At 44.6% G+C, this 21,618-nt stretch overlaps 1 protein-coding gene across 3 annotated transcripts in view; it reads right to left on the minus strand.

The window, feature by feature from the left end:
* PEX5L (peroxisomal biogenesis factor 5 like) overlaps positions 1-21,618 on the minus strand; it is a 123,055-nt gene that overhangs the window by 8,632 nt on the left and 92,805 nt on the right. For all 3 annotated transcript variants that reach the window (XM_030216328.1, XM_030216327.1, XM_030216326.1), the window contains 3 exons: positions 14,195-14,311; positions 11,247-11,390; positions 3,487-3,557 (listed from right to left, as the gene is read on the minus strand). In XM_030216328.1, the coding sequence (XP_030072188.1) occupies positions 3,487-3,557; positions 11,247-11,390; positions 14,195-14,311 (332 nt within the window). The remainder of the gene's footprint in view (positions 1-3,486; positions 3,558-11,246; positions 11,391-14,194; positions 14,312-21,618) is intronic.

Here is a 21,618-nt window from a genome sequence, read left to right on the forward strand (position 1 = left end):
CTTGACATGATACAGGAGTTTGCCATTGCCTTTTCTAGGGCAGTGTGAGGACCCACTGTGTGGTTGCTGTCTAACATTGGAGGGGGGGGGGGGGGGCATGGCCAAGACTGGGGATGTTGCCAGAGCCTGCTCAGCATTGGGCACAAGGAGCTACTGTGGGATTTGAACCTGGGTCTCCTGGTTCCTTGTCTGCTGCTCTAACCATTAGGCTATTCCTCCACTCCTTTCTGGGTGTTTATAAATTGTAAATGTAGGTGTTTATTTTCCAACTAATTACAGGTTCTTCGAGGGTACAAAAAAACAGTGCTTTTTGATGTTTCTAAAGCACTGCTAAGGTTGGGGACCTTCTTCACTTGTATCAAATACATACATGAGTGCAGCTGAGCAGCTGACAGAAACAGAGTGTGGGATCCAAGACAGGCCAGAGGAAGGGCAAGAGAGCAGCAGGGATAGTGTTGTTTATCAGTTAAAACCAAAAATTAGAAGCCCTGTGCAAAAGTAGTTATTTAATTTACTTAACTTGCTTTTCTTGTTAGTATTAGTTCAAACTGAAGAACAACACTCACAAACAAAGATCATTTAAAAGATAAGAACATTACATTTACGAGAAATCACTAATCCCCCTGTTTACAAAGCACATTCGGCATTACCACGCCCACAGACGCTAGTGTGACTTTGTGGGGGGGGGGGGGGGGGGGAGGAGGGATAAAAGATTTCAGAATCAAAGTCCAAGTTAACAGATTACATGGATGTGCTTAACACACATGCCAAAAAAAATAAACACATTTTACTTTCCAAAATGTACAAATGGGTGATTTAACAACATATGTTTATTGCCCTATATGTTACATGATGTACCCATCTAATGCCACACTAGGAGATTTAAAATCTAAAGCCACGTATAATGTTCTCTAGTTTTCATGGATTAATTTTTCATAACATGCAAGACCTGGAATATTGAGATCTGAATGGACTGGTATGTGATGCTATTAAATCAGTATGATGCTATTGTTCGTTTGTGTATCATAGAGTTGATGGTTACTATACCTCTCTAGAACAGGGGTTCTCAACCCAGTCTTCGGGACACACACAGCCCCATCAGGTTTTCAGGCCATCCATAATGAATATGCATGAGATAGATTTGCATAGAATGGAAGTAGTGCATGCAAATCTATCTCATGAATATTCATTGTGGAAATCCTGAAAATCTGACGGGCTGGGTGTGTCCCGAGGACTGGGATTTATTTATTTTATTTATTGCATTTGTATCCCACGTTTTCCCAACTCTTTGCAGGCTCAATGTGGCTTACAATACATCATGAATAGTGAGAATAATTATGAAGTAGACATTTGGTATTACAGAAGGATTTTGGGTTACATGGTCATCAAATATAAGATAGTGGCATTGCAGAACACATTAACAAACATTAGGAATATAGATAGTGGATGAGAACCACAGCTCTAGAATAATAGGATCAGAACAGACTGGCACAGGATGGCATTACCATTCATAATGTGTATCATAAGAGTTGATGTTTATTTATTTGTTACATTTGTATCCCACATTTTCCCCACTTATTTGCAGGCTCAATGTAACTTACATAGCGCCGTGGGGCGAAAGCCTCCTCCGGTAAAGAAAAAAATATAGAGTGATGTTATTTTAAATGAAATAGATATGTACAGACACATTAGGGAAACATAGAGAGGGAGGTTATATAAAGTTCATTATGTTCATAACATGTTTGGGTTTCTTTGAGTTGCTGGATTCAGGTAATTAAGTTGTATAAACTTATATGAAGTTTATTAAGTTCATAACAAGTTTGGTTTACTGTTACCAGTCTTAAAGTAGGCATGACATAAGTACTGTAAGCAGTCTGTTTTTTTCTAGCAAAGTAGGTGCCAGTACTCAAATGCTTCAGGAGTGGGGTGATCATTGGGGGACCCACCCCACAATAGCCAGGCCCCCTGCAACCAGTCACAGAATCTATGACAAGGCAGAATTGGTGTGTAGAGCCTGAGCTCTTTCATTAAAACTTGGGGACCATGGGTCGATTTTAGCAGACGATGGAAAAGGTGCTGGTACTCAAATGCTAGGCCACCCTTCAGGGGTGGGGTGATCACTGAGGCCCCCTGCAACCAGTCACAGAATCTATGACAAGGCAGAATTGGTGTGTAGAGCCTGAGCTCTTTCATTAAAACTTGGGGACCATGGGTCGATTTTAGCAGACGATGGAAAAGGTGCTGGTACTCAAATGCTAGGCCACCCTTCAGGGGTGGGGTGATCACTGAGGCCCCCTGCAACCAGTCACAGAATCTATGACAAGGCAGAATTGGTGTGTAGAGCCTGAGCTCTTTCATTAAAACTTGGGGACCATGGGTCGATTTTAGCAGACGATGGAAAAGGTGCTGGTACTCAAATGCTAGGCCACCCTTCAGGGGTGGGGTGATCACTGAGGCCCCCTGCAACCAGTCACAGAATCTATGACAAGGCAGAATTGGTGTGTAGAGCCTGAGCTCTTTCATTAAAACTTGGGGACCATGGGTCGATTTTAGCAGACGATGGAAAAGGTGCTGGTACTCAAATGCTAGGCCACCCTTCAGGGGTGGGGTGATCACTGAGGCCCCCTGCAACCAGTCACAGAATCTATGACAAGGCAGAATTGGTGTGCAGAGCCTGAGCTCTATCATTAAAACTTGGGGACCATGGGTCAATTTTAGCAGACAATGGAAAAAAGGTGCCGGTACTCAGTACCCCCTGACTGTAAGTGAAATTAAATGAAGCAGTTCTTATGGATATTATGTCATGAAGGTCCTGGTAGTCTGGCTTATATGCTGTCCTAGCATTCTCCAGTGACATGGCACATAGTAACGTAGTAAATGACGGCAGATAAAGACCTGAACGGTCCATCCAGTCTGCCCAACAAGATAAACTCATTTACATGGTATGTGATACTTTAAATGTATACCCGAGTTTGATTTGTCCTTGTCATTCCTGAGCCTGTACGCCAAGCCCCCTCCCTGCCCATCTTCAAATCCTTGCTCAAAACCCACCTCTTCAATGTCGCCTTCGGCACCTAACCATTATACCTCTATTCAGGAAATCTAGACTGCCCCAATTTGTTTGACTGCACATTTTGTCCATTAGATTGTAAGCTCCTCTGAGCAGGGACTGTCCTTCTTTGTTAAACTGTACAGCGCTGCGTAACCCTTGTAGCGCTTTAGAAGTGTTAAGTAGTAGTAGTCATTCTCAGGGCACAGACCGTAGAAGTCTCCCCAGCACTGTTCTTGTACTATAGATACTGCACTATCTCTGCTACACTTCCTTTGGTTTAACGGTATACATTCAGGAAAACAATTCTACTTTTTGTTAGCAATGCATGAACTTTGCAAACTTAAGTAAAGGACACATAGCTAAAGTCACATTACATAAAACAAGCTGTTCACTAAAATATTGATAGAAGCTGCTTTTCAATTAACCTTATTTACCTCTGGAGGGAGATAATGGCTGCCTGCTCATTTTCATTCTCCGCCTGTGTTATTCCAAGATACTGCCATGCCTGAATAATAATAAATTAATGATCGTAATGAAAAACATTACAACAATAGCAGGATATTGTATTGAAATAAAACGTACTTGTCTTCTTAAAGTTGAGAACTTGCTACTAATGAAGGCCTTGGTTCAAACGGAGAATAGATTTCTGTGTATGACACTATGTTACAATTTCCCCAATTAATATTAGTATTTTAGAAAATCTTTCTCTCTCTCTCCCCCCCCCCCTTATATATATACTAGCCGTTGAGCCCGTGAAAACGGGCTAATTTTGGAATGGGGAGGGTTTCCGAGCCCCCCCGCCCCCCCGGAGTTGCTGCCGCCGCCCCTCCACTTGGCCCGAGCAGCACTGTAAACTTACATCATTCAGCACGCAGCAGCAGGCACATCAACAAAGCTGCCGTCGGGGCGAGCTTCCTTCTTTGCCTGTGTCCCGCCCTCGTGTGACGTAACGTCGGCGAGGGCGGGACAAAGGCAGAGAAGGAAGCCCGACGGCAGCTTTGTTGATGTGCCTGCTGCTGAGTGCTGATGTAAGTTCACAGTGCTCGGGCCAGATGGAGGGGCGGCGGCGACTCCGGGGGAGGGGGAGCGGTTCCGACGTCTGCAGCATGCCAGTAGAGACTTCCCTCTCTGTCCCGCCCCCATCATCACGTATTGACGTGGGGGCGGGGCAGAGAGGGAAGTCTCTACTGCGCATTTGCGAGTGAGTACGGTCCCTCGCCGTTTATATGTTTGATGTGAAAATAATAAAGAATAAAACATAGTAATTCATTTTTTTGTATTATATATAAATATATATTTATTTTAAACATGGTAAGCCTCTGTATAAATTCAGAATCTAAAATATAGATATCTATAAACATTGTGACATTGTAGATGATGGCCATAAAAGACCAATTGACCTGTTTATGCTGCCCAGTTATCTTGGTCCATATGGCAAAGGATCTATATGCTAGATGCTAATCATAAAAGCTTGAAGGTCTTCCTCAGGGGGACATCGGTGAGGAGTGGCCTAGTGGTTAGGGTGGTGGACTTTGGTCCTGGGGAACTGAGGAACTGAGTTTGATTCCCGGCACAGGCAGCTCCTTGTGACTCTGGGCAAGTCACTTAACCCTCCATTGCCTGCCGCATTGAGCCTGCCATGAGTGGGAAAGCGCGGGGTACAAATGTAACAAAAAAAAAAAATACAAGCATTCAAATATAATCCAATACCCAGCTCCCTCCTTGATTACCGCCGAGCTCTGAAACAATGTAAACTACCACCAAAACTAGTAAGGTGGCTGTCTAAACATCTGTCCTCTTGGGTCCCTGTAGGCCTGTTGGATGGCACCCGACCACCACTACCCTCTTGGCAGCAATGTGGTCAGGCAGTGAGGAATTGTAGCCTGCTTTTGTCCCCCAAGTAGCCCTGGCTTCTAGTGCCACTAGGCTGTGATTCGCTTATCTGCTACTTGTTTTCTCCTTTGCACCATGCCGGTGGTACTCAGTCACCACCAACACACCGGCATTGCCTCATTTGGTTTTTGGGGCATTGTAGATTGGCAGTTTCAAAACCTATAGCTTGCGGTGTTGCTGACTCATGCTTCCATTATCTATCCTTTATTTTCTCCTTATCACCTCTCTCTTGTCTCTGCTCCTGAAGGAGCGAAGGGGGGAATTGTCTGCAGTACTTCAACCATTCAGTCTTGTTCTCATCATTATATCTGTCTCAAGCATGCTTAAGGGTACTCCAGCCATTTGCCATATGCTTAGATTATAACCCTTTGGGGACAGGAATAAACCTACTGTAGTTATATGTAACTATCCTTCAGCTACCGCTAAAAAGTAAGGAGGTCATTTTTTTTTTTGTTACATTTGTACCCTGCACTTTCCCACTCATGGCAGGCTCAATGCAGGCTTACATGGGGCAATGGAGGGTTAAGTGACTTGGCCAGAGTCACAAGGAGCTGCCTATGCCTGAAGTGGGAATCAAACTCAGTTCCTCAGGACCAAAGTCCACCACCCTAACCACTAGGCCACTCCTCCACTGTTGCTACTATTTGAGATTCTACATGGAATGTTGCTATTCCACTAGCAACATTCCATGTAGAAGTCGGCCCTTGCAGATCACCAATGTGGCCGTGCAGGCTTCTGCGAGTCTGACGTCCTGCACATACGTGCAGGACGTCAGACTCACAGAATCAGAAGCCTGCGCAGCCTTCTACATGGAATGTTGCTAGTGGAATAGTAACATTCCATGTAGAATCTCCAATAGTAGCAACATTCCATGTAGAATCTCCAATAGTATCTATTTTATTTTTGTTACATTTGTACCCTGCGCTTTCCCACTCACGGCAGGCTCAATGCGGCTTACATTTGGCAATGGAGGGTTAAGTGACTTGCCCAGAGTCACAAGGAGCTGCCTGTGCCTGAAGTGGGAATCGAACTCAGTTGCTCAGGACCAAGGTCCACCACCCTAACCACTAGGCCACTCCTCCACTGTTGCTACTATTTGAGATTCTACATGGAATGTTGCTATTCCACTAGAAGTTGGCCCTTGCAAATCACCAATGTGGCCGCGCAGGCTTCTGCTTCTGTGAGTCTGACGTCCTGCACGTACGTGCAGGACGTCAGACTCACAGAAACAGAAGCCTGCGCAGCCTTCTACATGGAATGTTGCTAGTGGAATAGCAACATTCCATGTAGAATCTCCAATAGTAGCAACATTCCATGTAGAATCTCCAATAGTATCTATTTTATTTTTGTTACATTTGTACCCTGCACTTTCCCACTCATGGCAGGCTCAATGCAGCTTACATGGGGCAATGGAGGGTTAAGTGACTTTGCCCAGAGTCACAAGGAGCTGCCTGTGCCTGAAGTGGGAATCGAACTCAGTTCCCCAGGACCAGAGTCCACCACCTTAACCACTAGAGGCCACTCCTCCATATTGATGGTAGGAGGAATGGGCCAATTCAGCATCAGCACCTAGAACATTTGGGGGTGTTCCGCCCCCCCCCTAACTATATCCAAGTGGTGCTCAAAGGATTGTGTGCATGCTAGAAGGGGGTCTCACTAGGTTAAAAGTGCAAATTATGTGACTTTGGAGAAAACGTCAGTACAATTTATGAGTTTTGAAAATCCAGGCAACAGTTTTGCATTTTTGTTCAATGAGTCCAGAGACACCTGCTATTCATTTGAAATCAATTTGGTATGAATAACTAACGACAGACCTGTATCTTTCCAGTGCAATAATGATATGGACGAAGGACCATAACATTTCACTGAGGTCAATTATTTCTACCACAGGTTCAATGTTCAGTGCTAAAATTTATTCGATATACTGTCCATCAATAACGTGTCTGAGCAGTTTATAATTATATAAATACTAGTAAGGAAGGCCCGTTTCAAATCGCAATGAAACGGGCGCTAGCAAGGCTCCCCTCCGTCCCTTTGTGTCTCCGTGTGTCGCCAGCCCCCCTGCAGCCTCCGTGCCACTGCGAATGTGTGACCCTGGCCCCTTTGGCACGCCCCCGTGTGCTCCGCCCTTGACGTCTTCGCGTTTTGACGCGAGGGCGGAGCAGAGCTACAGTGCAGTACAACATTGGAGCTGAGAATGTGCTCTGCTCTCAACGTCATAACGTTTGACGCGAGGGCGGGGCCCACAGACTGTGATTTTCTGTGGCTTCAGAGCTTCGAACTTATGAACCTGGCTTCAGTGACGTCAGTGCAAATGGAACGTTGAGGGTGAGTTTTATATATATATAGATAAAAATGGGACAGCCACAAGGAGAAGAATAGCAGGAAGTCAATTACAATATTATACAAAAGTAACTAAGCTAAAACATCAACTAAATTAATTATGGACCAACCACACAAAAGGACGGGAGGACAGGAGTCCAGTCTTGGAGTTTTCAAATCTAGAAGAAGACAACTTACCCAATGAGCTAATACAGAAGTAGTTCTAAACCCAGTCCATTGGGCTCATCCAACTAGTCAGGTTTTCAGGATATCCACAATGAATATGTACTTAAACCATTCAGGGGTTAACAACATGTCCTTTATTAATAATATCACATACTATCATTAAACATACACTTCCCTTCTCAAGTCCCATTCAGATGGTCCGTTATACAGGAGATAGAGTCCAAACACTGATTATCAAAACTCCATATAGTTCCTGATGTAAATATTAGATATAAACTTTGACGAATCCTTGTTATATCATGGATCTTGAATATCTTCCTCGATCTTCAAATCTCTCCAATCTGATCCAATCCACTCAATTTTCAATCCATATTCCTCCACAGGAACTTCATCAAATATCCACTTCCTGGTATAACTGAAGGCTTGATCACACCAAACAAGACTTTCACATACTCTCCAAACTTTCACTCGGTCTTAATGAATATGGCCAATATCTTGAAAATCTGACTGGCCGGGTGTGCCTTAGAACAGTAAGGGGGCCCCATTTACAAAGTGGTGGTAAGCCCAACGAGGGCTTACCGCTCGCTAAAAAGGAAGTACCACCGGGCTACCCTGCGGTACTTCCCACCCCCAGATCACCATCATATCTGGCGCTACAAAAATATGTTTATTTTTGTAGCTCCAGTGTGTAGCCGGCGTTAATCGGGCAGTACCACACGCTGCCCGGTTACTGCAGGAGCCCTTACCGCCACCACAATGGGTGGCGATAAAGGCTCCCCCCGAAATGGCTGAGCGGGAAGTGCTTCACTTGACACAGGGCCATTTCTTTAAAAAAAAAAAAAGAAAGACCTACTTTTTACCCGCTGCAGTAAAAGGGGGCCTCGGCACATGTCAGAAACACACGCCGACGCCAGAGCAGGCCCCCTTTTGCCACAGCTTACTAAAAGGGGCCCCTTTGTTATGTGCCAGCAAATGATGGCTCTCAGTGCAAAGATCAGCAGCCGAGAAAGTTAAACCTTGGCAATTCTGGTTGATGCCAACCCACTTGGCAGAGTTTAAAAAGGGTTTGGACGGTTTCCTAAAGGACAAGTCCATAGACTGCTACTAAATGAACTTGGAAAAATCCACAATTTCGGGAATAACATATATAGAATGTTTGTACGTTTGGGAAGCTTGCCAGGTGCCCTTGGCCTGGATTGGCCGCTGTCAGGGACAGGATGCTGGGCTCGATGGGCCTTTGGTCTTTTCCCAGTATGGCATTACTTATGCACTCATATATTTGTTAAATGTTTTATATGTAAATTTCATTTCACTTTACTGTTTTATTTTGGCTTTTTTGTTTGTTTGTTTATGTATCTATTTTGCTTGGCTCCAGCTCCAGCTGTCCTATAAGTCAGAGAAAGATGTCAGCGTGCACCCGGGGTGGACCGCCCCCACCGCCCTGCCCTCTGTATGCCACTGGGTATTTCTAAATTGACGCGCATAGGCGCCTATGCACCTTAGTAAAAAGGGCCCCTCCATGCATGGGCAGACACTGCATCGTCACTGCTTCTTAACTTGCTGCTCTAACCACTCCAGGGGTGAAGCAACTATGGTCCTCAAGGGCTGCAACCCAGTTAGGTTTTCAAAGATTTCCACAATGAACATGCGTGAGATTGATTCGCATTTACTGCTTCCATTATATGCAAATCGATCTCATGCATATTCATCGTAGAAATTTTGAAACTCGAGGACTGTGCTTGCCCACCCCCGGCCTACTCCTCCATTCCTCTTACTTATTACATTCAGTATAAGTTTTGCACTTTTGATTCAAGGAAGATCCTATCAGGCAGAAACATTTGAAACGTTATTGTATTAAATCGTCTGAAATGTCTTCTCCAGTAAGTTTCCTTACCAAGTATATTTTTAATTCTGTCCTCTGCATTCGGCAATTTAATCTCTCCATCTCTTCTCTGTTCTAAGCCTCATTGCTTGACAAAATTACCATCACTTTAATGGTGAAGGGTAATTTTTTTCTCATTACTTCCCTAATTCACTTTTTATCTTTCCAACCATTTCTATACATTTGCCTTCCCCTAGCATATTTCTTCTCTTCAGTTTGTCAAATATTTCTATTTTGTTGTTCTGTCATTTAAACTTTAACTGTGGTACATTTCTGTTTCTGACGTATGTGTCCATTGCTTAATTTTCTACTAACATCCAGGTGTAGAACCCTTTTGGGCAGAAATTCGAGAGGGGTCACCAAAACCTGATAGCAGTTCTATGATGTCTTCAGTTTTGGGCAGGTTTGTGGCCCCCTGTGTCATGGGGACCCAGGGCAGCTGCCGTGATTGCACCCCCTCTAACTCTGGGTTCCTGTGGGCTCCAGATTTCCTTGGGAATTTGGTCCCACGAGCTCTCTCATGAATGAAAGTGTTCTTGGCACCTGGCAGACCAGATTGTGAAAATGTCTAAGAAATATTGGTTCTGGTGAAACTGTTCCTTCAGGTGGAGTACTGAACCCAATGCCAAGTAAACTCAAACTGAGATTATTAGGGGCATTTTCGAAAGGGAAGGGCGTCCATCTTCCGACACAAATCGGGAGATGGGCGTCCTTCTCTCAGGATCGCCCAAATCGGCACAATCGAAAGCCGATTTTGGGCACCCTCAACTGCAGTCCGTCACGGGGACAACAAAAGGAATCCTGTGCCGAAGGAATGGATCCTCAGGAGCTTAGTCAAGATCGGGAGGCGGGGCTGGTGGTTGGGAGGCGGGGATAGTGCTGGGCAGACTTATACGGTCTGTGCCAGAGCCGGTGGTTGGGAGGAGGGGCTGGTGGTTGGGAGGTGGGGATAGTGCTGGGCAGACTTATATGGTCTGTGCCAGAGCCGGTGGTTGGGAGGAGGGGCTGGTGGTTGGGAGGCGGGGATAGTGCTGGGCAGACTTATACGGTCTGTGCCCTGAAGAGCACAGGTACAAATTAAAGTAGGGTATACACAAAAAGCAGCAAATATGAGTTATCTTGTTGGGCAGACTGGATGGACCGTGCAGGTCTTTTTCTGCCGTCATCTACTATGTTACTATGTTAGAAAAGTTCACGGGGGCATGTCGGAGGCGTAGCGAAAGCGGGACTAGGGCGTGCTTAAGAGATGGGCGTCCTTGGCCGATAATAAAAAAAAGAAGGGCGTCCCTGATGAGCATTTGGTCAACTTTACTTGGTCCATTTTTTTTCACGACCAAGCCTCAAAAAGGTGCCCAAACTGACCAGATGACCACCGGAGGGAATTGGGGATGACCTCCCCTTACTCCCCCAGTGGTCACTAACCCCCTCCCACCTTAAAAAAAATTAAAACTTTTTTTCCAGCTGCTCTGCAAAAGGTCCCCTTTATTTTTATAACAACAACAACAACAACAAATACAACTAGGACCAATAAACCACCCATTTCTGTTTTACATATCTGTTTTTAAAATATCTAGGGTTGTGCTGAATATTCGTATTCGATTCGGCCCCGAATAGTTCCCCAAATACATTACTTGTATTCAGCCGAATAGTGATTTAAATTCAAATCTAAATAATTTGGGGCTCTACTGTGCTAAATCCTACTGAAATAAACACTTGATCTCTGATTTCACGTCGCTTGTTTCATTATTTGTTATGTTAAAGCTCAATGCCCATTATTCGTATTCGGTGGAATAATATTTTTCATTATTCGTATTCGGCCGAAGAGTAAAATATGCTATTTGGTACAGCTCTAAAAATAAAGTACTTTGCATAACAGTGAAACACAAATCCACGACCAGGATGAAAAAATACCTCAGTATCAGCAGGATCATGCAGAATGGCTGCTTCTAGGTACAATATTGCCATGGGCAGATCTCCATCCTTCAGTTTTTTCATGCCTTCCTCGAAGGCTCCAGGCCACTCTTTGAAAGGATTCTCCTTGTGGAAGCAATAGCCCTGAAACGCAAACTGCAATTACTGGTAGTATAGAAAGTTACACAGTAACATTGTAACACAGTGATTGTTAGCGAGAAGAACAATTTCAACAGTTTTTTTTATTGGTGATCCAGCATATTAAACACTAGTAAAAATGGCCCGTTTCTGGCGGCGATGAAACGGGCGCTAGCGGGCAGGGGACTCCCTTCCCCTCCCCTTACGCGTGTCTCTCTGGTGGTCTAGTGGTACCTGTTCAGTGGGGGCAGGAAAGAAAGAGCCCCCTCTTTCCTGGCCACAGCGGTGGTGGTAGCTTTCTTGCTGCATCGTGTGGGAGTCCGGCTCTCGGGGTTTCAAAATGGCCGCCGAGAGTTGAAGTCTCATGATGCAGCTTGAACTCTCGGCGGCCATTTTGAAACGCCGAGAGCCGGACTCCCACACGATGCAGCAAGGAAGCTACCACCACCGCTGCGGGCAGGAAAGAGGGGGCTCTTTCTTTCCTGCCCCGACCAAACAGGTACCTCTAGACCACCAGGGAGACATGAGTAAGGGAAGGAGAGGGGAGCGGTGAGGTGACAGGGGGGGAGGGACGTTGTTGAGGGTGAGTGTGGTACTGTGGGCGGGGCGGTAACTTCTAAGGGGCGGGGCTATGTGGCGAAAGGGGCCGGGTTGATGTGGACGTCGTGGACGGCTGGGATTTTTTGGAAGGGGAGGAGTAGGGAAACACACTCCGCGTGTTTCCCTACTGCTCCCCGTGCGTTAATTAGCCTTGTTTTCGTGTTCCGCCCTCGACGTCATCACGTGTGACGCAAGGGCGGGGCATGAAGATGTTGTGTGGCTTCACCACCATGAAACCACGAACCGGTGTGTGAGTGACTTCAGTGACTTCAGTGTCCTCAGAACGTTGAGGGTGTGTTTTATTATAGTAGATAATTAAGAAGCTCCATGTACACCAAATTGAATATCAAATCATACTGAGTACTACAAAGCTTCAGATTCCATCACCAATGTTTTAACAGTTTTCTCCCTCTCCCCCCCCTCCCCCAGGGTTGCTTTGAACCGTTTACCTGATAACAACCATCTCTATACTGGATATGCCATTCAACAGTGGACATAATAAAATTCACATTTAGTAACAACATAACGTATGAACATCAACAATGGAACGCAATTCCCAAATTTATCATCTGTACAGTCCTTGCCACCCTTCCCCCCCCCCCCCCCCCCCCCCCGATGCTCCTTATACCGCATCTTTTAGCTGAAGGCATTCCTTTGTGAGCGGGCAGAGATCATGTATCCATGCAACCCATTTATTGATGATTACTGTATGCTTAGCCCAAGCATGGTAAACTGGCAGCTTATCAATATTCTCCTCGTCAAACCTAACTTACCCCCTTTACTTCCCTTCTGCTCCCTGCCCCGGCCCTCTCTCCCTCAGGTTAACCTGTCCCATCAGTACTTAACCCCCACCTCAATCCCCAACATGATGCCCCTCCTCAAAATTCCAATCTCTCTTATACAGTCATCCCAACTCATTCATTTTATGTCTGATGTTCAAGGCCCTTAAAGGAGATGGCCCTGAGTACTTGAAGAACAGGATGACCCTCTACACACTGCCAAGGACACTAAGGTCCTCTCAAGGACTATCACTAACCACACCCTCTCCAAAAGACATTACACGATGTGGTACCCGCAAGGGAGCCTTCTCCGGAGTAGCCCCAACACTCTGGAATGCATTGCCTGAAAGGCTCTGCTTAACACAAGACTATCTCTACTTCAAGAAGCAAGTGAAAACTTGGCTCTTCAACCAGGCCTTTAATGGAAGAAGTAACTAACTTATTAGTTTCACTCACACTCACAAGAAGTGACTCGGGCTGCACATACTGCAGCGGGACATGTTTATCCACTCCTACCCTAGCTGAGATAATATTTAACTATCTCTCTGACCTCATGTGCAACTTTCTTTAAATTAGTCACCTTATTTTCTAACTCTTCTTATTCTCTTACCTATCTATATGTTCCATCTTTGCTTTACCCTTCACTATCAATTAAAATGTTCTATTACGTATTGTGTTGACATTGTAAGTAGTATACTGTGCCATACTTTGTATTGTTATTTGAATATTTTTACTGCTGTAATTGCCTATTGCTCATGTTTGATCTACTCTTACCTTACACCGCCTTGAGTGAATTCCTTCAAAAAAGCTGTAAATAAATGCTAATAAATAAATAAATATCTCAATGGATAAAGGGGTGAGTCAGTGGCGTGGGAAGTGGGGGGGCGGTAGGGGCGGTCCGCCCCGGGTGCATGCGCTCGGGGGGTGCCGGCCCCGCTGGTTCCCTGCTCTCTCTGCCCCGGGGCAGAGAGAGCAGGGAACCAGCGGGGCCGACGCAGCTCCGAGTGACGTGCACTCGGGGCGGATTGGCCCTCCCGCAGGTAAGAATGCGGTCCAGGGGAGGGGGTCGCGCCGTGCTGCACCCGGGGGGGTGCTTGCTACGGCACTGGGGTGAGTATCATAATGTCAGCTGTACACAAAACAACAACAACAATAAGAGGTATCCACAAAAATGGTAGCTTGTCAGCAAAAGAAAAACTCTGGCAGACTGTCAGTAAAATCATAGCTTCATTAGATGGCAGCAGCGTTCTTACCAAACTTTGAAACCACATCCTTACATGGTACAGTGTGAAAGTGACCAGCTTTAGAATAAAAGCCAAGATAGTCTCTGGAGGCTGAACGAGAGACAGCGTGGGGCAATCTGCATGTTTAACAGGGGCTGATAAAGCTGTACAAGGGCACAATTTTCTTACTGTAAGTAGGTTTATCTACCATCTCGCCAGGTGCAGCACCCGTTTGATTTGGGGCATCCGGATTTTCTGAAATCCAGTTCCTTCGAGCCATCTCTTCCCATTCTGCTTGCATCTTATCCCAGAACTCCGTGTCTGACTGGGGAAGGGTGAGAAGGAAAAAGAGAAGAGAGAGTTATAGAATATACATAGTATTAGTAACATAGTAAATGACGGCAGATAAAGAAAGACCTGTACGGTCCATCCAGTCTGCTCAACAAGATAAACTCACTTTACATGGTATGCGATACTTTATATGTATAGCCGAGTTTGATTTGTCCTTGCCTTTCTCAGGGCACAGATCGTAGAAGTCTGCCCAGCACTGTTCTTGTACTAAAAGTTCTGAAGATTCTAGAATCCTAAAGAGTTACAAGATTCTGGAATCCCAATTAGTAGCAACATTCCATGTAGAACCCCAAAGAGTAACATAGTAAATGATGGCAGATAAAGACCTGTACGGTCCATCCAGTCTGCTCAACAAGATAAACTCACTTTACATGGTATGCGATACTTTATATGTATAGCCGAGTTTGATTTGTCCTTGCCTTTCTCAGGGCACAGACCGTAGAAGTCTGCCCAGCACTGTTCTTGTACTAAAAGTTCTGAAGATTCTGGAATCCTAAAGAGTTACAAGATTCTGGAATCCCAATTAGTAGCAACATTCCATGTAGAACCCCAAAGAGTAACATAGTAAATGATGGCAGATAAAGACCTGTACGGTCCATCCAGTCTGCTCAATGAGATAAACTCATTTTACATGGTATGCGATACTTTATATGTATAGCCGAGTTTGATTTGTCCTTGCCTTTCTCAGGGCACAGACCGTAGAAGTCTGCCCAGCACTGTTCTTGTACTAAAAGTTCTGAAGATTCTGGAATCCTAAAGAGTTACAAGATTCTGGAATCCCAATTAGTAGCAACATTCCATGTAGAACCCCAAAGAGTAACATAGTAAATGATGGCAGATAAAGACCTGTACGGTCCATCCAGTCTGCTCAACGAGATAAACTCATTTTACATGGTATGCGATACTTTATATGTATAGCCGAGTTTGATTTGTCCTTGCCTTTCTCAGGGCACAGACTGTAGAAGTCTGCCCAGCACTGTTCTTGTACTAAAAGTTCTGAAGATTCTAGAATCCTAAAGAGTTACAAGATTCTGGAATCCCAATTAGTAGCAACATTCCATGTAGAACCCCAAAGAGTAACATAGTAAATGATGGCAGATAAAGACCTGTACGGTCCATCCAGTCTGCTCAACGAGATAAACTCATTTTACATGGTATGCGATACTTTATATGTATAGCCGAGTTTGATTTGTCCTTGCCTTTCTCAGGGCACAGACCGTAAAAGTCCCAGCATTATATGTAACAGTGTGAAAATGACCAGCTTTACATGAAAAGCCGAGATAACTCCCTGGAGGCTGAATGAGAGACAGCGTTGGTAATATGTATTCTAAGCCCTGACCCTTGTTATGCATTTAAGAAATGGATCCTTCTGGACTACAGGCCCTTCCTAATAATGTTGATCACTTCATACAAATGGATTGTTTTACCTTCGAGTGATTTCTCTGGTTTGATTATTCTATTGATTCAAAAAAAAGGGGTGAGGATCCACAACAGAAAAAAAGCAAACCAGAGGATCCCAGAAGAATCAGGTCGACACCAATAAAAAGTCCAAACACATTTATATTAATCTAATTGAACACATAACCCAACACGGGTAACTATACTTCAAAAACAAGACATATGAAAACAAAAATAGAAACATAAATATATATCAACGTAATAGTAATATTAATAATCACCAAATACTTTTGGATCAGTATTTGATTATTTTTATATTTACATTAATCTATTTATTTAATTATTTATTTATGACATTTCTATCCAGCATTATCCCAAATACGCTCGGGTTCAATGTGGCTCACATTAAAAGCAGAACACTTGATACCAAATCCAACTTACATTAGCTATATGTTATCTGTATTTATGATATTATTTAGGTATTTATTTATATGTCTTGTTTTTCAATTACTGTTACATCACTGATGAAGAATACCGAAACATGGCCATGTTGGGTTATGTCTTCAATTAGATTAATAAAATTGTGTTTGGACTTTCCAGTTTTTCGAGTTTACATATTTACACTGTCAACTTCTTGTTCTTTACTCAGTGAGAAGTGCATTCGAGCTTTTCCACAGCAGGGGCGTAGCCAGACAACAGATTTTGGGTGGGCCTAGGGAAGAACTGGGTGGGCACCAATTGTTCTCCCCCCCCCCCCCCAACCACCACCCAAAAAATATCTCAGCTGGTGGGAAAGCGCTTCTTTCCACCTTGCAGTCTGTAGCAGGCATGCGCTGAAAACGGAACATACGCAGGTGCCGGTATCATGGAGGGTAGCGTTTTCGTTACCATCAGGAAGAAGTCTTCAGCTGGCCGAGCTTGGGATCCCACCATCTACACTAAACGTGTGCTACTGTTGGGTGGGCCTGAGCCCTAAGTGGGTGGGCCCCGGCCCACCAGGCCCACCTGTGGCTACGCCACTGTTCCACAGTACACAGAATTATATAGCCTAGGCTGTAACTGGCGCGGTACTAAGCAGTGGGGCTATGCATGGCGCAAGCATTCTGTGAGTTTGTAATTCTGAGAATTCTGAGATTTTCACGCAATTGTTCTGTGTGAGCAACTCAAAACTGACTTTACTGTTCTACCCTTCTTTTCAGAAAGTCAATATCTCACATGACAATTATAAACTCCATAGGAGACGCTTGGGACAATGCGTTGACATCACCTTCTGAATGACTAAAACCTCAATCCAGCATTTTGTTCATTTCACAAATTCATTGTCTCACTCTCAGAAGAGAAAACTCCCTCTGACAATCCAAAAGCAGTTTTGAAATCTATAAAATTTAAAAAAACCCTTCATTTTCATTCAAGCCACTGGGAGTATGGAGCATGAAAATAATAATGGCATGTTCTTAAAATATTGCTAGTTTCAGAGCTCTCAGCTTCGAAGGGCCTGATTCACTAAGGGGTCCTTTTACTGAACTGCGGTAAAAGGGGGCCTGAACTAGCAACAGCTCGTGTTTCTGACACACACTGAGGCCCCCTTTTACTGCAGCGGGTAAAAAGCTGTCCTTTTTGGAGGAAAAGAACACTTATTGCGTGGCCATTTCGTTGGGGGGGGGGGGGGGTGGAGGGGAGAGGAGACCTTACCGACTGAGATGGCGGTAAGGGCTCCTGATTACCGCCGGTTAAGTTCCAGCTCTACAAAAATAGTATATATTTTTGTAGCACTGGAAATGGCCCGCGGTGGGCTTTCCGCTGCTTCGTAAAAGGGCCCCTAATGTTTTTTCTCTCATTCCTGGCCTATGAGGCCCTGAGGGGAGAATTCATCAAGCAGCTTTAGGGCCTTGAGTCATTATTTGGCCCTTAACGTGCCTTAAATGACCCTAACATAGCTTGATAGGAAATACCACGGCGAAATTTAAGTCGCCATGGGTTAGGCGCCAATGAGATGCAACACTTGCAATGTTTTGCATCTCATTACTATGCAATAATCTCCGCAAAGTCCCAAAAATTACAGTAAAATGGAGTCATTTCACCGCCTGGCACCAGACCCCTATTAGACCCTCAAGACCCCCTCTCCCTTAGGTTGCTGAATCGTGCGGGGAATGATGAATTCCCATCTAAATGTCCCCATCCCATTTGACTAACTATTCAACATATCGACCACACTTTTATCTGTTCTTTGCTGCTGTTTTTTTTTTGACCCAGCAGTTTTCTTTAGGTCTTTTGGGCTCCCATCCCTGGTGGGATCTGACACCATGTGCCTTTATTTGCAGGGAGTTTCCCCCTATAACACTCTTTAGTTCATTTATCACCATGACAGTCCATACGAAGGCGGTAGAACGAGAGGACATGAAATGAGATTGAAGGGGGGCAGACTCAAGAAAAATGTCAGGAAGTATTTCTTCACGGAGAGAGTGGTAGATACTTGGAATGCCCTCCCCCGGGAGGTGGTGGAGATGAAAACGGTAACGGAATTCAAACATGCATGGGATAAACATAAAGGAACCCTGTTCAGAGGGAATGGATCCTCAGGAGCTTAACCGAGATTGGATAGCAGAGCCGGTAGTGGGAGGCGGGGATGGAGGTTGGGAGGCGAGGATAGTGCTGGGCAGACTTATACGGTCTGTGCCAGAGCCGGTGATGGGAGGCAGGGATAGTGCTGGGCAGACTTATACGGTCTGTGCCAGAGCCGGTGGTGGGAGGCAGGACTGAAGGTTGGGAGGCAGGGATAGTGCTGGGCAGACTTATACGGTCTGTGCCAGAGGTGGTGGTGGGAGGCGGGACTGGAGGTTGGGAGGCAGGGATAGTGCTGGGAAGACTTATACGGTCTGTGCCAGAGCCGGTGGTTGGGAGGCGGGGATAGTGCTGGGCAGACTTATACGGTCTGTGCCCTGAAGAGCACAGGTACAAATCAAAGTAGGGTATACACAAAAAGTAGCACACATGAGTTGTCTTGTTGGGCAGACTGGATGGACCGTGCAGGTCTTTTTTCTGCCGTCATCTACTATGTTACTATGTTACCATGACAGTCCTCAGCCAGGGGTCATGTGTCATGGCTCCATTTGGGACCCTGTAATCATGGTCCATAAACCTGACCACTAGGTGTTGCTATTGCCTAATGGCTGACTTCCTCCAGCTCACTTTCTTCCTGTGGGCACTGCCTCCATAGCATCCTAATCCCAGTAGAAGACCCAAGCCAGGAATCAAACTTAGGTCTCTCGCAAGGTGATGCACAGTGCTACCACCAAGCCACCAAGTCAACTTATCTCTTTATTTTATCTTGGAAAGCACCGGTTACAGCAACAGACCATATTTCCATAACTCTGATATTGAATTATAGTTCTCACGTCTCTGGAATCAGAATGTGATGTATCTCTCAGAGACCGTGTAGTAATATAAGTGCTACATTTTCGTAATGCATAATAAGCACTTTTCAATCTTCTCAATGAAAATGGGCCTCAGATTTCCTGGTTCAGGGTATTGATTCTGTGCATTAATGCTGACTAAGGAAAAGCAACTCTGCTGCTCTCTCTCCATATGTGTGCTTTTCACACACCGTTTCAGATGTTTTCTTATTTCCAGTGCATATTTTTCACCGTTGATTATACATTTCAACTGAAATCCTATGCAGCTGACAATTAATGATATGTATAGGCTATATGTTAATATTTTGAATACTTGCCAGTATTTGTATGACTTAATTTTAATTCAAAACCTTCAAAGCCTTCCACTGAATCTGGATTAGGGGCCCCTTTTACTAAACTTCAATAAGCACTAACGCATGCGTACTGCAGGTTAAAATGCGCTACCTCGGGGTGTACTCAGGCTTCCTGCGGTAGTTTTGGAATCAGTGTGAGCTACCCACATGCTAAAATAATGAAATTTATTTTTTAGTGCTGGGGTGGAGAGAGGGCACGGTTATGCTAATCGATTAGCGTGTGGGCATTGCAGCGTGATAACTGATTAGTGCAGGATTAGCGTTTAAGCCCTTACCGCCTCCAAAATAGGTGGCAGTAAGGGCTAATGCCATGAACTAATGGGGAAATTAGCACATGGCCATAACTGGGAAAATAGAAAAAGCGGCCTTTTACAGGCAGCGCTAAAAGTGGCCTCAGCACGCGGGAAAGACTCACGTTGGGGTACTGCAGGCCACTTTTTAGAGCTGCTTGGTAAAAGGGAAATGGGGCTTGATATACCGCCTTTCTGCGGTTTTTGCAACTACATTCAAAGCGGTTTACATATATTCATGTACTTATTTTGTACATATGTGCAGGACATCAGACTCACAGAAACAGAAGCCTGCGCGGCCGCATTGCTGATCTGCAAGGGCAGGCTTCTACATGGAATGTTGCTAGTGGAATAGCAACATTAACATTCCACGTAGAATCTCAAATAGTAGCAACAGAATCTCAATAGTAGCAACATTCCATCTAGAATCTCAAATAAGGAAAGGGAAATGGGACTTGATATACCACCTTTCCGAGGTTTTTGCAACTACATTCAGAGCAGTTTACATATATTCAGGTACTTATTTTGTAACAGGGGCAATGGAGGGTTAAGTGACTTGCCCAGAGTCACAAGGAGCTGCAATGGGAATCAAACTCAGATCCCCAGGATCAAAGTCCACTGCAGTTACCACTAGGCTACTCCTTAGTAAGGGTTTGCTTAATTGGCTGCTAATTGGAGAAAAGCCTTAATGATCATGTCAACTTTGCTATATTTTAAGAAGAAATTACTTATGTTATTAGACTAGAATACCGAGGGACGGGATGCCACCACGGAAGGAGTAAATTAATTTCTAAATTTTTTGCCTTTTCGTGTTGTTTAGGCTCACTCTATATATGAGAACAATAAAATAAAAATATAACACAGCATAACATACACATACATAACAAGTCATAATACAAAACATAGGCCTTTCAGGGATCCTGGGTTTAGTAAGTTAAAAAAAAAATCTTCAACCATTTCTCTACCCAGTCCTTGGTGACACATCCAGCCAGTTGTGTTTTCATGACATCCACAACAAACATACATGAGACAGATTTGTATTCGCTACTCACTGATATGCAAACCACTCATGCATATGCACTGTGGAGATCCTGAAACTGGCTGGGTGCATCCCGAGGACTGGGTTAAGAACCAGTGTTCTAAGCTATAAGAGACTTTACAAAGGAGAACCTAACACAGGGCTTCCCAAAACTGTCTTGGCGACCCCACAAGCAATCACTGTTTTCAATGAACAGGCGTAAGACAGATCTTCATGCATGGCCTCCACTGTTTGCATTTTTATCTCATGCATACTCATTGTGGACATCCTGACAATATGACTGACTGGCTGTGGGGCTTCCTAGACCTGTCCTAAACTCAAGGCAGGTTTAGGAAGCATTACATTAATATAATTTGGGGAGCTAGGGTATCTGTATTTGCAGTCTATTCTATCATTGATATTCTTATACCTTCATAATGGAATGATAAAGGAGTTAAGGTATTACTTTCTACTTTCACCATAAGTACAAACATTCTATACAATCAAGCCATTGTGACATCACTAATGAGGTTGGCTCTTATTGGTGGAATGAGCCACTATGACATCACAATAGGTTAAATCACTGCTCTATGTAATAAAAGTGAGCCAAGTAGAGGACATAAGTACATAAGTAATGCCACACTGGGAAAAGACCAAGGGTCCATCGAGCCCAGCATCCTGTCCACGACAGCAGCCAATCCAGGCCAAGGGCACCTGGCGAGCTTCCCAAACGTACAAACATTCTATACAATCAAGCCATTGTCACATCACTAATGAGGTTGGCTCTTATTGGTGGAATGAGCCACTAT

The sequence above is a fragment of the Microcaecilia unicolor genome, chromosome 10 (assembly GCF_901765095.1).
Source record: "Microcaecilia unicolor chromosome 10, aMicUni1.1, whole genome shotgun sequence".
In the NCBI taxonomy this organism is placed as follows: Eukaryota; Metazoa; Chordata; class Amphibia; order Gymnophiona; family Siphonopidae; genus Microcaecilia; species Microcaecilia unicolor.